Source organism: Eumetopias jubatus, unplaced genomic scaffold (assembly GCF_037043125.1).
Source record: "Eumetopias jubatus isolate StellerSeaLion01/CBP00866 unplaced genomic scaffold, mEumJub1_p1.0 scaffold_7, whole genome shotgun sequence".
Taxonomy (NCBI): domain Eukaryota; kingdom Metazoa; phylum Chordata; class Mammalia; order Carnivora; family Otariidae; genus Eumetopias; species Eumetopias jubatus.
In genome coordinates this window covers 3,946,209-3,960,427 of record NW_028274813.1, presented here as the reverse complement: position 1 = coordinate 3,960,427, position 14,219 = coordinate 3,946,209, and the positions used below count along the sequence as shown (strand labels likewise).

Genomic DNA, 14,219 nt, shown 5'->3' with positions numbered 1-14,219 from the left:
AGACGGGGCAACGAGGGCTTGCCCCACAGGACCAGCGAGGGAAGGAGGGATGGGCTGAAGCCAGGGGACGCCGGGGACAGACAGGCCCTGCCTCGCCCTAGAGATGCCCTTCCCCCAACCACTCAGAGCACCCCCAGGTGCCTGGAACTGCACCCGCATCCTTGCTGACCCCCCAGCAACCTCCAAGTTGCTCCCAGTTTACAGAGAGGAAACCTGAGCCCAGGGAAGGCTGGTCACTTCACCGAGGCCACACAGCAGGGACTTGGGCTCCGTGGTCGGACCCAGAGTACCCAGCACTATGGGCCCTTCTGGGGCTTTGAGATGTCCTTCAGAAGTACACCATCATCCCCGACTCAGGAAAGCTTTCATCCTGAAAAAAGGATGAAGACCAAGAACTGCTTTATCCACGTCACATCCTCAAGACCTCCCTTATGAAGCAAGAAGAGTTACCCCATTGAACAGAAAGGCAAACTGAGGCCAGAGAGGTGAAGTCCTGTGCCCGGGTCACACAGCCAGTGGGGGACCAGCAGGATTTGCATACAGGTCTCTGACTCGCCCTGGTTCCCACGATCCTCCTCCTCCCTGAGACCTCTCTCCCCTCCCCCACCCCCTCCCCCGCTGCTTTCCTGGCTCTCTCTCAGGGAAGAGAACATGCTCTGAGTCTCTGTTTCCCTGGGAGAAATCCATTTTCAGAATCTGGAGGTGTTGAAATGTGTTCTTTTTTCCTCTCCAAAGAGCCCTTCTTGAGGACAGAGGTGCCCCGAGAATCCCTCTGAGGCCACCACCAGCCAGGCTAGAGCCCGGGGCTGCCCGTCGAGGAGGGCATGGCCCCAGCAGTGGGCTCTGAACAGGGTCTCGGGGAGGTGACCTTATCCATCCTGGCACAGAGGACGGCTGGGCTGCTCCAAGAGATCGGGACATGCCTGTGACCTCCAGCCCCAACCTCAGAAGACATTCATCTGCCCTCCTGTCTGGCTGCTGAGCAGGGGCACTCCTGTCTCCCCGGAGCCAGTCGGTTACTGAGCCCACCTGTCCAGCCGAGGTGCCCAGGGCAATTCCGTGCTGTCTCCACCAGACTGTCCTTCTCGCAGTGATAGCTGGGCCCATGATGGTCACAGGATTCTCGCGCTGTAAAGGGGCACGGGCATTGCTGCGAGCATCTGCTAACCCACAGAGCCAGCCCTGGGGGAGCATGGTTGTGGGCACAGGGGGTCACTTGCAGAGTGAAGAAGGGAGGGAGGGGCAGGTGTGAAGGGGATACAGAGGGGAGGAAGGGAGGAGGGAGGGAGGGAGGGAGGGAGAAGGGTAGAGAGAGGAGGGAAGGGGAGGGGGAGGGAGGGAGGGAGGGGCAGGTGTGAAGGGGATGAGGGGGAGGAGGAGGGAGAAGAGGGAATGAGAGAGAAGAGGGGAAAGGGAGGGGAGGGGAGGGGAGAGTGGGGGAGGGAAGAAGAAAGTTGGGGAGGACTTGGCTTCCCCACATGGGCACGTGCTGCTTCTTCTTCTGGCCTTTGCCCCGACACACTCCCACTGCACCTGTCCAAACACTTCCCAGCCTGCCCCTTTCAGAATATGTCCTGGTCCGAGGTCTGGCATCTCTCTCCATCCTGGTCATTGCTCACTGCACAGGCGTCACTGACCACAGCTTCCTACGGCTAGATCGGGCTAGCCTGGGCTTCCAGTCCCTCCCCTGGGGTCTGCAAAGAGGCCCACCTGCTGACCACCCACATCCAGTGGTGACCCATGGCAGGCCTGGGGTCTTGGGGAGCAGTTCCTAGAGCTCCTAGAGCCTGTGCCCCAGAATCGCGGACTCATCGGCTCCTCGGCTTAAGCCTGGAAGGGCCCAGTAAGGCCAAGCTACCCGAGGCCCACCCCCAGGCCCCCATGGCACCCCAGGAGCAATTCTCGGTCTCAGTCCCAAGCCTTCCGGGCAGGACGCAGCCTCCCCTAGGCACCACAGGACATTAGGTGAGAATGCTCATGGGCTGACCCTGTGGGAACCTCCTACAGGTGGCCTTGGGGGTATTGTGCCTGTCCCCTCCACCCCTCAACCCAAATGGCTTAACCATAACAGGCTTCTGTGCCAGATAAAGCACCCCGCCCAGGAAGTACCCCCCGCCCAGGCAGGGAAGGGAGGCAAAGTGAGGGACCCTGGCTCAGAGGGACTCCCACGTCTACCTGGCCCTTCTTCCCAAGGACTTGCCCAGCAGGCCAGCTGACAGGGGAATGGTAGGGCCATCAGAGTCTCAGGAGACCACACACCCAACTCCTGCACCCCTGCACTCCTCATCCCCACTAAAGGGAGCCTGTAGAAGCTTCTGGAAAGAGGCAAATGTTAGAGGCAGGGACTAGGCCTGACTCCCAGACCCTTCTGTCTCTCTTTCTTTGTCCCCAAGACCCCCTGACCCCAAGCCCTGGCCTGGAAGTTCCTTCACAACTCACCACGCCCATCCCCATCACATAGGTGAGCACAGAAGCCCAGAAGGGCAGGAGCGTTCCCCGAAGGACTTGTCAAGTTCACTGTGGGCTGACTAGCCCGCAGTGCCATTTGGACAACACGTGATACACCTCCCTCCCTGTCCCTGGAGCCAGCAGTTCTCCAGCACTGGGCTGTAAGCAGGGAGGGGCAAGGGAGAACCTGAGACCCCACAGGAACATGTCATCCCTCACGACCAGGCTTCCCCGTCCAACAGGCCGGGCTCTGGTCCAGCATGGGCACGGACACCAGGAGGGCAGGGTTGGGGGTGCATTCCCTGCCAGGGGCCCCAGGTTCCAGTCCTGCTCCATCCCTGTGGCAGGCACTCCTTCACACCTCCCTGTGCCCTGTGCCATGCCAAGAGGTCTGTAGTGACTTCCCTGAGCCAAGGGGATGTGAGCAGGCATGCAGTGAGTGGTGGCTTCCCTCAAGCTCGTCGTGCACGGGGGCTGCTTTTTTCTGTGCCCCTGCCATTCCCACCAGACCCAGCCCGGGCAAGCCGGCCAGAGGGTGAAACACGTGGAGCAGAGCCGAGGTGCGGCCATCCCCACGGGGGCCATCCTCACTCAGCCAACACCAGCCGACATCAGGGCACGCCAGGAGCCCAGCAAGATCAGCCAACACCAGCCGATAACCAGGCATGCCCGGCAAGATCAGCAGGCTGCCTAAGCTCAGGCCAGCAGATCCCACAGCATGTGACCAATAAGTACCTATTGCTGTGCAGTGACTTGTTACCCAGCAGTACCCTGGTAACAGATGGCTGACAGAGTCCCTAACTCACCAGGTAAGACCACCCGCTCTGACACACATCCACATACCCCCTCAAGCAACGAGGCTCAGAGAGGCCACACTGGGAGTGGGCACAGAGCCAGAAGCTCTCCTGGGATGCGCCCCCGTGGTGTGCCGGCCTGGCAGACAGGTGAATCGGGCCCAGCCTGCCCTCCGGGAGCCCGTGGTCAGTAAGGGGGACACAGGTAACCAGAGGACTCTGATCCGGGTATTTTGGAAAGTAAGGAGGAGGGGACAGGCATGCCAGTCCCTGAAGGATGAGGCCAGTTTCTGCAGCTGGAGGAGGAGGAAACAAGGGACCTTTCTTGGTGGGAGCCATATGGTCACCCCCCCCAACCATGGCCCGCAGCACCCTGACTCTGGCAGTGCACGTGAACTTCACCCTTGCTAGAGCTATACCGCCGCCACCCCCTTCCACCAGATCTACCGGACGCAGCAAAGGAAACGCAGTCACGCACAGCCGACTGCTGCTTCTCCAGCCCCTGTGTGCCCCCTGAGAGCAAAGAGAACCCCCCCTGACAGTGAAGCACCAGAGATGCAAACTGAGAGCCCGGGGAGGCAGGGCCCTGGCAGCCGCTGTTGAGCACCTGGACACAGCTGTGCCTGAAGGCATGGCTTCGCCTGGACTTTTGTCACTGTCTAGAGTCAGTAAATTCCTTCTTAGCTCGAGTTTGAACTGAGCTTCTGCCATGTGCAAACCTAAAATGCCCTATCAAAACACAATTACTAGGACAGGGAGGCATCCAGGGGCCAAAAGGCTTCACAGAGATGGGCTTCTGTGAGGAGGAAACCCTACTACCTTAATGACCCCGCTGCGTCCAGGCAGCGTTCCAGCAGGACCTTTTGTGGGGAAGGAGTGGACCAACCTGGACACAGGCTCCTGAAGTGGCCCAGAGCAGGAGCTCCTGACCATCCCCAGGAGCGGTTCTGACAGTGCACAGTGTCCGGGCATGTGGTGGGCTCGGTGCCGGCTGTCACTCTTATTTACACAGCATCCCCATGCACCGGGCTCGATCCCATGGGCTGTGTACGCATGCCCAAACCTCTCTCACAACAACTCTTCTGCGAGTCAGGGCTGAAAGCTCTGCCCATTTCACAGATCACCGAGATGGAGGTACAGAGAGTTCCAGTAACTTGCCCGAGATCACAGAGCATGGCTGTGGCAGAGGGAGTGTGCAGACAGAGCCATGGGAACGTAGCCTTTCCTGCCTTTTGTGTCCTTCACCTGCGCTAGAAGGTCCGATGGAAGATGAGGAGCTGTCTGTGCCTGCGTGTGGAGGGAGACCCAGAGCACCCCCTCCCTGAGTAAGCCTTCCCCTCCCCGGGCCCCCGGCCAGGCTACGGGGGCTCACTCTGTGTGCCCAGGACCGCCGTGGGAGCCTGGCTTGGACCAGGGCTTCGGGGCGGGGGCCCCAAAAGAACACAAGGTTCAGGAGGATGCTCTGGCCTAAAGCAGCATCACCTGCGGGCACACTGGTCCATGGCCTGGCCACGCCGCCCCAGGGCCCCTCTCCTCTCCAAGCTGCTCCCGCCCCCACCCACAAGCCACAGTCTACTCTGCCGGCCCTGGCACAGGGCCCTGGGGTGTCCACGCCCCAGTGATCCCGGGACTCAGAGCCGAAGGCTAGCCCGCCTCAGAAGCAGCGCTGCTGGGATTGCGACCAGCTCGGCCACACGCACAGCAGTGCACTTGGCACAGCCGGATGGCCATTTTTAGCCTTTGCACGCTGGGAATCGTAACCACTCCGGGTTTAGCCCTGGGTAAGATCTGCCATGGGTCCCAGGCTCATGTGGGGGACGCTCAGGTGGCTCTGTGTCCCCAGGGGAAGCGGACCCTTCCTCTTATTCTCACCTTTTCTTCTCACTTGTGGTATAGCCCTGGGACCCCGTGGCTTCCCACAAGAGGCCTGAAATGCACTTTGGATCAATGTTGAGAACAAAGAAGCAGACACACGCACACGCACACACGCACGAACGCATACACCTGGCATGGCCCCGCACACACGACGCGTTCATGACTCAGGCTCCCCTCTCGGTTGAGAAAATGGAGGCTCAGAGAAGCAAAGGGATTGGGGGTGTCTCTCAGCTGGCTGGCTATACCCCACCTTTTTCCAGAGAGGGTCAGAAATGGACACAGCAGATCGCCTCAGGGAACCGCGGAGGGGCCACCCCCCACACGGGTGACCCAGCACCCCTCTGGCCCCAGGAAGGCCCCAGGCATCCATGCAGGAGCTCTGGCAGGCACCGGCTCCCCCTCCGGAGGGGCCTGGCCACGCATGAAGGAGCATGGCGGATGCTCAGTTGGGGCTGCAGTCATGGCAGGAACACTGGCTCCCAGGGATTGTCGGGGGGGGGGGGGGGGACAAACGTGAGGGCCCAGAGCTGTGGCAGGGGTGGAGCAGGCGAAAGAAAAGCTGGGGGCAAGTAACAAGGCCAGAGATGCCTTCCGTCCTCCAGTGGGGGTCTCACCAGCCCCAGAACAGCATGCAGGGGCAGGGCAGGTCCTATAACACTTCCTAGAACCTTCTGGAGCTGTGGAGGGCCAGCCCAGGGAAGGCATTGGGAAGTAGCCACCCAATCCCCTTGCAGTGCCGATGAGGCCTGAGGGGAGGGATGGGACATGCCCAGGTCAGACTGCGGGTGGCCTGGCTGTCACCTCCAGGGCTTTGTCACCCCCTTGGCCAGGAGTCCTGGGCCTCTAACCCTGGAATGCCACCCAAACCCCTGCTCCATCCAGGCCCTGGGGCCCTGCCGAGCTCTCAGGGCCTGGCTCCCAACCTGTCCGGCCACTGGGGGAACTCCACCAGCTCTCCCCGTCCTACCTCCAACCCCCGGGAGGGGGCCAGTGGGGGCCTGAGGAAGTGTGGACACCTGCTGTTTTAAGGACCCCTCTAAGAGCAGACCAGTGAGCCCTCAGCCACCGCCCCCCGCACCCAGCCCAGCCGAGCTGGAGTCTGAAGAGATGGAAGGAAGTCGGGAAAGAAGTCGTTCTTGAAGCAAAGGACATGGGTGAGCACAGTGATGGCGGGCCCAGGTCCCCGTGGGCTGGCCTACTCACCCCGGGAAGGGAAACGGACTGACCCAGGGGCCAGAGGATGGGGGGATGACCCAGAAAGCACGCCCACAGACACGCCCCAGAGACTGTGTGCTCTGCAGGTCCCCAGGCCTCCCTGGGCCCCGACTGCCTCCCCACCCTGCCGCGCTCACTGCCCCCAGTGGGCAAAAGGGCAGAATGAAATACCTTGGAATCCTCCTGAAACAAGTTTCCAGTAGGTCCACACCACACTCATTCGCTTATTTCACAAAGGTTTATTGGGCTTCTCCTGGGTGCCGGGAGCAGGTCCCTGTGCAGGATCCCAGCTGGGATCTGTCCTCCGGGGGAGCCTGAGCTGCAGCAGGGACGGAGACGGGGGTGAAGCGCACCCCTCCTGAGGCTCAGCAGAGGAGGAAGGCGAGGCTGGAGGATACAGGAGGGCGGGGAGGACAAGGGAGGTCCCAGCTCCCTGTGAGGTGGGGCTAGGCTGAACACGGGCAGAGGTGAAGCGGTAGAGCAGGAGGGGAAGGAGAGCCGCCAGGAGGGAGCATGAGGGGAGGCTGAAGGCAAGACAGCCCGTGGGAATTCCCAGAAGCCAACGGAAGGGGAGACGAAGGGTCGGTGGCCAAGGAGGGCTGAGACCCCGGCAGCTGAGACATCATGAGGCTGCGCAAGGGTTCAGCTAGCTCTCGGACACTTGGCCAGGTGTGCAGGCTGGCCCACCTCCTCCCGGGGCTTTAGGAGGCCCTCCTGCAGCGTGGCGCAGGCTGCTCCCGTGGGAAGTCTCAGCAGCCATCTCCTTGGTCACTGGGAGTTGCTCACCAGGAGGAAAGCAAAGGCTGTGCCCATCCGCCCACCAAGCTTCACATAGGGCCCTGTGGGGGGGGGGGGTCAGAGCCTGGGCAAACCCCCACCCCCAGGCCCTCCCTCCCCCGGGGAGGCAGCCCCGTGAGAATGGCCTGGGAAGCAAGAAGGCCACCCAGCCCTCCCTTGGCTGAGCCAAGCCCTCATCGCCTGTCCCCTCCCCCCACCCCCTTTCAAGTTGCTCCCGGACACCAGATGGACCCAGTTCAACTTGTCCTTCCTTTTCTTTCCCCGGCCCGCCCCCTGCTGGAGCTGCGAGAGGGCAGGCAGGAAGGGGGGCAGGCCAAGCCAGCCACAGAGGCTTGGAGAACAGCCCCAGCTCCAACCCTGGTGACCCCAGGGCAGAGCGTGCCAGGCCCACTGGGGCCAGGTCCCTGGGCCTTGGAGCCCGACTCTCACTGCTGGCCCCCAGGACAGGCCAGGACAGGGTGAGCAGCTGCTAGGAAGGGCCAGGTCCAAGGCGAGCTGCTGTTCTGCCCTGCGGAGAAGGAAGGAAGGTGGAGCATGGGCTCTCAGGGAGGCGAGAGGATTTAGGAGAGGGAGAAGAGAGGGTTCGAGTAAAAGTTGCCAAGCCTGGGCCTGGCTTCCGAAGGCCTGGACCTGGGGTCTGTCCTCACCTGCACAAGCGGCTGTGGGAGCCAGACAGGTCTGAGCACCTTGCCCAGTGTTCTGGAATCCTGAGGTATGGAGTGCAGCCTATCAGCCCAGGAAACAAGCAGAGCCCCCAGAGCAGTGACAGCCCTACTGACAAGTGCTGCTCTCCCGAGCCTCCCTGGGGCTGGACGGGGTGCGGAGTCAGGGCGGCTGGGACGGTCGGCTGGTTGAGGGCACCAGAAGGGACCCGTCTCCCATGTGCCCCAGACCACTCCTTCCACACACCCACCAGCTCCGCCACCAGATCCCAGGCAGCACAAAGGGCTCTCCCAGCCCAGAGTGGCTTTTTCATTTTCTGAAACTCAAATATGGGATGGGGGAGGGCTGCCCCATGGCCCTGTCCCAGCTTCTGCGGGGGTGGGGGCAGGGCACAGGTCCTAGACTAGCAGCCCCCCCCCAAGAAACCAAGGAATCAGGGCTTGAAAATCTTGCCAACAAAAGTTGGCATTCCCCTTGCCCCTGCCCAGGAGGGGCAAACCAGACCCCCAAACCTCCTCTCAGAGACTTGCCAAGCAGGAGGCTCCTCAACCCACATACTCCCCCAAAGGGGGAGCAAGGCAAAGAAAGGAAACAATTTACTAACTCAGAGGTGCCCTGGGGAAGGGGGGGCAGACGAGTGGGACCCATCCCCCCCTCCCCCCCCCCCCCCGCAGCCAGGTTTGGCTCAGGGAGAATTCCCTAACCCACCTGAATGACCCCTACCCAGGCTGGTGAGGGGCAGCGCCTGGAGGCTGAGAAGAGCTGGGACCAGCCTGGCTTTCCTCCAGGCCGGGAGTTCCTGGGCTGTGCAGCCCCAACATCCCTGCTCCGACAGCAGAGAAATCGCCAGGCTGGGAAAGAGAAAGGGGGCTACATTAAAGTGCCCCCCACCTTCCGCTCTGGGTCTTGACCTGCTGGAGCCACAGCTCCAGCGGGAAGCTTATGGGGCAAAGGGTCCCGCCAGGGCCGCTAAAACTGGAGGGGAGTACCTCCGCCCAAGGCGGGGCGTCTACCCCCGGGCCCGCGGGGGCCCGCTGGGTCCTGGGTGGGGGCTCCTTGCCGGGCAGTTGACTTCTTCGGACTTGTTCCGTCACCGTCGCCTCCGCCACCGTCACCGCCACCGCCGCCGCCGCCGCCGCCGCCGCCGCCGCCGCCGCCGCTGCCGGGAGCGATTCGCCCTCTCCGTATCCAGCCCAGCGAGCGAGCTCCCACCTCGGCCACCGGCGCGAGCGCTGTCTCCGTCCCGGGAAGAAGTTAGGCGGCTGGTCCCCGAGGCGCGCAGCGCACGGGACGCAGGCGGCGGTGGCCCCGGGACTCGGCCGCCGCCGCCCCAGAGAAGCCCCCGCTACTGCGAGGGCGTACCGGGAGGCTCGACTCCCCAGACCGGGTACAAATCGCTTGAGACCGGGCCTCGGCCTCGCCCCGGAGGGCAAGGCGGGCCAAGGCGAAGCGGGGCTTGCTCTCAGCTTCGGGGACCCCAGGTCAAGACACTTCCCCCGCCCCGCCGCCCCTGAGCACGAATCGCCGGCCGGGCGCCGGGCGCAGCGAGGAATCAGTTGGTCTCTGACTCGGCGGCGGGGCCGACCAGGGCCCCACGGAGTTGGGGAGTTGCCCCGCACCCCTAAAAGCCTCAACACACATTCTCGGTTGAAAGTACGCACTTTACGCGTCCGGGCGCCTCCGCGGTGAGTCGAGCTGCAGCGCTCGGGGTCGGCGAAGGTGGCTCAGCTCGGGCGCTCCAGTCTCGACGTTCCCGGGGCAGAGAGCAACGTCCGGGGACGCACGGGACGGGTGCGCCCGGAGGCCGGGGCTGCGCCGGGCGAGGAGCGCGGCGAGAGGGGAGCGCTTCGGCGTTCAGGCAACAGCTACCCCTAGTGGGAGAGCCGCCGGGGCCGCCGCCGCCCCACGCCCGCTGCCCCGCGCCCCGCGCCCGCGGCGCCCCGCGCCCGAAGCGCTCCCGGGTCGGCTGGGGCACAGGCACGGCGCTGCTTTCCCCAGCCCTCCCCGTCTCCGGCGCCAGGCACTAACCGGCCCCCGGGCCCTGCCCTCCGCACCTCCCTGCTGCGCCCCGGAGGCCGCTGACCCGAGAACAGCAGCGCCGAACAGGGACGAGATGGGACGGGGCGGGCGCGGCCGGGACTGCGCGCGGCGGCCCGGGGCAGCGGCGGGGGGCGCCGAGCGCGGTGTGCGTGGCGGGGCGGTGCGGGGGGCGGCCGTGTGCGAGGCGCGAGTGTGAGCGCGCGCGGGAGGCGAGCGGGCGGGCGGGCTCCGGGAGGCGAGCGGCGCCCGCGGGCGAACGGGGAAGGCGGCGGGGGCCCAAAGTTGCCTCCTCGCGGGTCCGCGTCCCCGGCGGGGCGGGAGCCGGGGCCAGCAAAGCGGCGGCCGCGGACCCGGGCTCCCGCGGCACCTGGGCAGCGGCCCCGCACGAGCAGCAGCGGCGGGGGCGGCGTTGGCGGCGGCGCGCGGGAAGCTAACCGGAGCTCCGGCGCGGCGCGGCGGCCGCCGGGGAGCTCCGCTCAGGTGCGCGGCGAGAGGGGCGCGGGCCGGAGGCAGGCCGCCAGGACCGAGGCCGCGCGCAGCGCTCGCGCCAGCTGGAGCTGGAGGATCTCCCCGGCGGACGCCTGGGTCCCTGGTCCAGCTCCCCGTCCCGGGTGGCAGCGGCGACCGGGGTCCCCCGCCCCCGAGAGCGGGCTTCGGGGGCCCGGCCCCGCCCCCGCCGGCCCCCGGCCGGGCCGCCCCCGCCCCCGCCGGCCCGCGGCCGGGCCGCCCCGCCCCCGACCGCCTGAGCCCGCCCTCGGCCCTTGATTTCTAAGGCATTGGCCGCGCCGCTGGGTGATCCCTCCGGGCTCAAGTTGCAAGGGGGCGGGCCCGGTCCGGAGGTGGAGTCTCCCGCCAATTGAAGCCTCGGCTATAAATCGAGCTCCCCGCACAGCCGAAGCCCAGATGCCTCGCCAGGCCGCCCCGCGGTTGGTGGTGGGAGAAGGTAGCGGGTCCCAGGGGGCTTCGGGGGCTGCAGCCACCATGCTCCGCTCCCTGCTGCTTCACTCCCTGAGGCTCTGCGCCCAGACGGCCTCGTGCCTCGTGCTCTTCCCGCGCTTCCTCGGCACGGCCTTCATGCTCTGGCTCCTCGACTTCCTGTGCATCCGCAAGCATTTCCTGGGCCGCCGCCGCCGGGGTCAGCCCGAACCCGCAGTGGAGCTCGACAGTGATGGCGAGGAGGTGCCCCCGGACGACCCGCCTGTCTGCGTGTCCGATGACAACCGCCTGTGCACCCTGGCGTCGCTGAAGGCCGTGTGGCACGGCCAGAAGTTGGATTTCTTCAAGCAGGCGCATGAGGGCGGTCCAGCTCCCAACTCCGAGGTGGTCCTGCCCAATGGCTTCCAGAACCAGCACATCCTTGACTACGCGAGAGGGAACCGCCCGCTAGTTCTCAATTTCGGCAGCTGCACCTGACCACCGTTCATGGCGCGCATGAGCGCCTTCCACCGCCTGGTCACCAAGTACCAGCGCGACGTCGACTTCCTCATCATCTACATCGAGGAAGCTCACCCTTCGGACGGCTGGGTCACCACAGACTCCCCGTACAGCATCCCGCAGCACCGAAGCCTGGAGGACCGGGTCAGTGCGGCACAGGTACTGCAGCAAGGAGCGCCCAGCTGCTCTCTTGTCCTCGACACCATGGCCAACTCCAGCAGCTCGGCCTATGGGGCCTACTTCGAGCGCCTCTACGTAATCCAGAATGGCACCATTATGTACCAGGGCGGCCGAGGCCCCGACGGCTACCAGGTGTCTGAGCTGCGCACCTGGCTGGAGCACTATGATGAGCAGCTGCACGGCGCTCAGCCGCGTCGAGTGTAAACAATCAGTGGACAGTTGACTGAACTTGGCCGGCGATGTCTTCGAGCCTTCGAAGCCCACGTGCAAATGCCCCCCAAACAAGTCAGGTTTGCGGAGGGCCCAATGACACAGCTGTGCTGAGCCGGGATCGCTGGCTGAGTCTGTGCCCTCAGCCAAGCCACCTGAAAATTCTCCCTCCCCTCCCTGGACTCTGTTGCTGTGACTATCCCTCACCTGTACCTGCCTGGCTGGCTCGAAATCCCTTTCTGAGTGTGGATGCGATGCCACCCTTGCCTGGGTCCTCCCCTCCCCCCACTTGTGCCCGCAGAGGCCCCTGCCTCTCTCACACCCCCCTCCCCAGAGAGAAGAGCCAGTGTGCCTTCAGCCAGGCGCAGAGAGACTTTGGCCGCGCCCGCGCACCCTGAGCGCAGCTGGGTTCCAGCAGCGCCTGCCGCTCGCCCTAGTTGCCTGGCACCCACACCTGTCGTTCGCAGGGAGGGGATGCCCTGCTGCTTTTGTGTCTATTTCTTGTCCCTGAGTTGGGGGTGGGGGCTTGGGATGGGGAAGGGTGGGCAGGGTTGTTTCCCCCCCTTATTTTGGGTGCTCACGAGCCCCACTGCTGATGACGAGCTGTCTCTAACTGGTCTTGACCACGAGCTGGTTCTGAACTGCAGGGGGGCTTGCAGCAGCGCCTAAAACAAGAGAGGGAAAGTACTCTGGGTTTCCGCGAGGAAACCGCCATAAAGGGGGTGAAAGAGGGCGGTTGGGAGTACTGTTTCGGGACCAGAGGAAGCCGGCTTGAGAGGCACTGGTGAGGTTCGCCGCGCCCCAGGGAGAAGAAAGAGGCCCGGGCTCCTGGGAAACGGGGTGTGGGTGGAGGAGTCCACGGGAAGAGAGATAAGGCGAGAGCCTGGAGACCCCGAGTGAGGGGCCTCCTCGGCAGAGCTGCCGACTGTGGGGCCAGGAAGTGGGAGGCCCCTGACTCGAAGGCCATTTTTTGAGTGTTTTGCTGGAAATACTCTCTGTACATAAACTTCTTTTACGCTACAATAATAAAAGCTTGAAGTAAACTGTTTTCGGGTTGCCTTTGGTCCCTTTATTTTTTTCTCTCTCCTCTGAATAGCGGCAGGAATTAAACACAAATCTCTCGCGCGCGTCCCCATAGTGACCCTGGGGGGAAGGGTGGCTGGAAGGACCCGACGCTGGCAGGGGCGCGGGAGGGCAAGGAATATGTAAAGGGGACGGTGAGGGTGCCCAGGAGTGTACACATGCACGCACACACTCACGGTGGAGATGCAGGGTCGGGAGAAAAACCGAGAAGCCGAGCCAAGCGGGGCCCTGGAAGGAGGCCCGAGAGGCAAGGGGGTCCTTACTTGCCGCCGCGCGCGCTTGCGCTCACGCACAATTACAGCTGCCCCTGCAGCCGCCCGTCTAACTTCCCCGAGCGTCCGATGGTGTGGGGGAGGGGGCGGTGTGGAGGCTAAGGGGTGCTATGGACCAGGTAGGACTGCGCTCGCGACCACCGCGGGCGCCTCCCCGCACCTGGCTCCTCCCTAGCCCCCCTCCCCGCACCTGGCTCCTCCCTAGCCCCCTCCCCGCACCTGGCCCCTCCCCAGCCCGGTTCCCGCACCTGGCCCCTCCCTAGCCGCGTTCCCGCACCTGCAAAATCGTCTCCCCCTCCACTCCGATCCCCGCCTGGCTGCCGGGGTCCGCGGGAGGTGCGACTAGCAAAGCGCACGATGGCGGAGGGAGGGGAGACGGGGAAGGGAGGGCGGGCTTGCAGCGCCACCACTCCAGCAGCAACACCTACCGCGGGGCGGGGGTGGAGCGGGGTGCGCCCCCTGCCCAGGACACCCCCTCCTCCGCTTCCCCAAGTTCGAGCCAGACCTCACCACCACCACCCGCGACGCGCTCGGGGCTGGGAAGTGGAGCAAGGGGGCGAGATGGAGGAGCGGAGAGAGGCCGGAAAGAGGGGGATGGCTGTTGCTGGGCCGGGGGCCGGGGGGAAGGGGGCCATGGCGTTTGGCACCGCTCTGCGTCCGCAGTCCAGGCCCGGCGCTCCCGCGCCATCCCGGCCCTCGCTCTGTCCCCTGCTGCTCCCTGGGGGAGGGCGACGCTGGGAGCCCTGGATTAGCGCAGCCCCCACCTCCCTCTGCTAGCGACACCTGGAGCGGAACAGTGGGGGGTGGGGGGGGCAGAGAAAGCGCTAAGACGAGAGTCTGCAGAACGCGAGTGGGGGAAGCGAGGCAACCGAACTTCTCCCGCCCGGGAGCCCAGGACCGTCCGGGTCGCGGGATGGAAAGACAGAGTGTTAGTGAGCGCCTGAGTGTGAGCAGTGCGCACGTGAGAGGGGGTTCTGCAGGGGTGAGGGGGGTGCAGCAGGCGGGTGGAAGAGAGGCCCCTGCTCCACCAACGCCGCCGCCGATTCCGCGCCCAGCCCCCACACCGCTCCTCTGTGAAAAGTTTTTGGAACTGACACCCTGAGCTGGGATTTTTTTTTTTTTTTTGCTTTAAAAGTATTTAAATTGAAAAAATGATTTTAAGAAAAATCATTGGCACAGATGGTATTTCTGCATCTCCTCCCCTCCC

General features: G+C 64.5%; 1 protein-coding gene across 1 annotated transcript; it reads left to right on the top strand.

Annotated features, from left to right (window-relative positions):
• Positions 1–10,736: 10,736 nt before the first annotated feature.
• DIO3 (iodothyronine deiodinase 3) lies at positions 10,737–11,651 on the top strand. Its single transcript, XM_028102667.2, has one exon. The coding sequence runs from the start codon at positions 10,737–10,739 to the stop codon at positions 11,649–11,651; it is 915 nt and encodes a 304-aa protein (XP_027958468.1).
• The last annotated feature ends 2,568 nt before the right edge of the window (positions 11,652–14,219 follow it).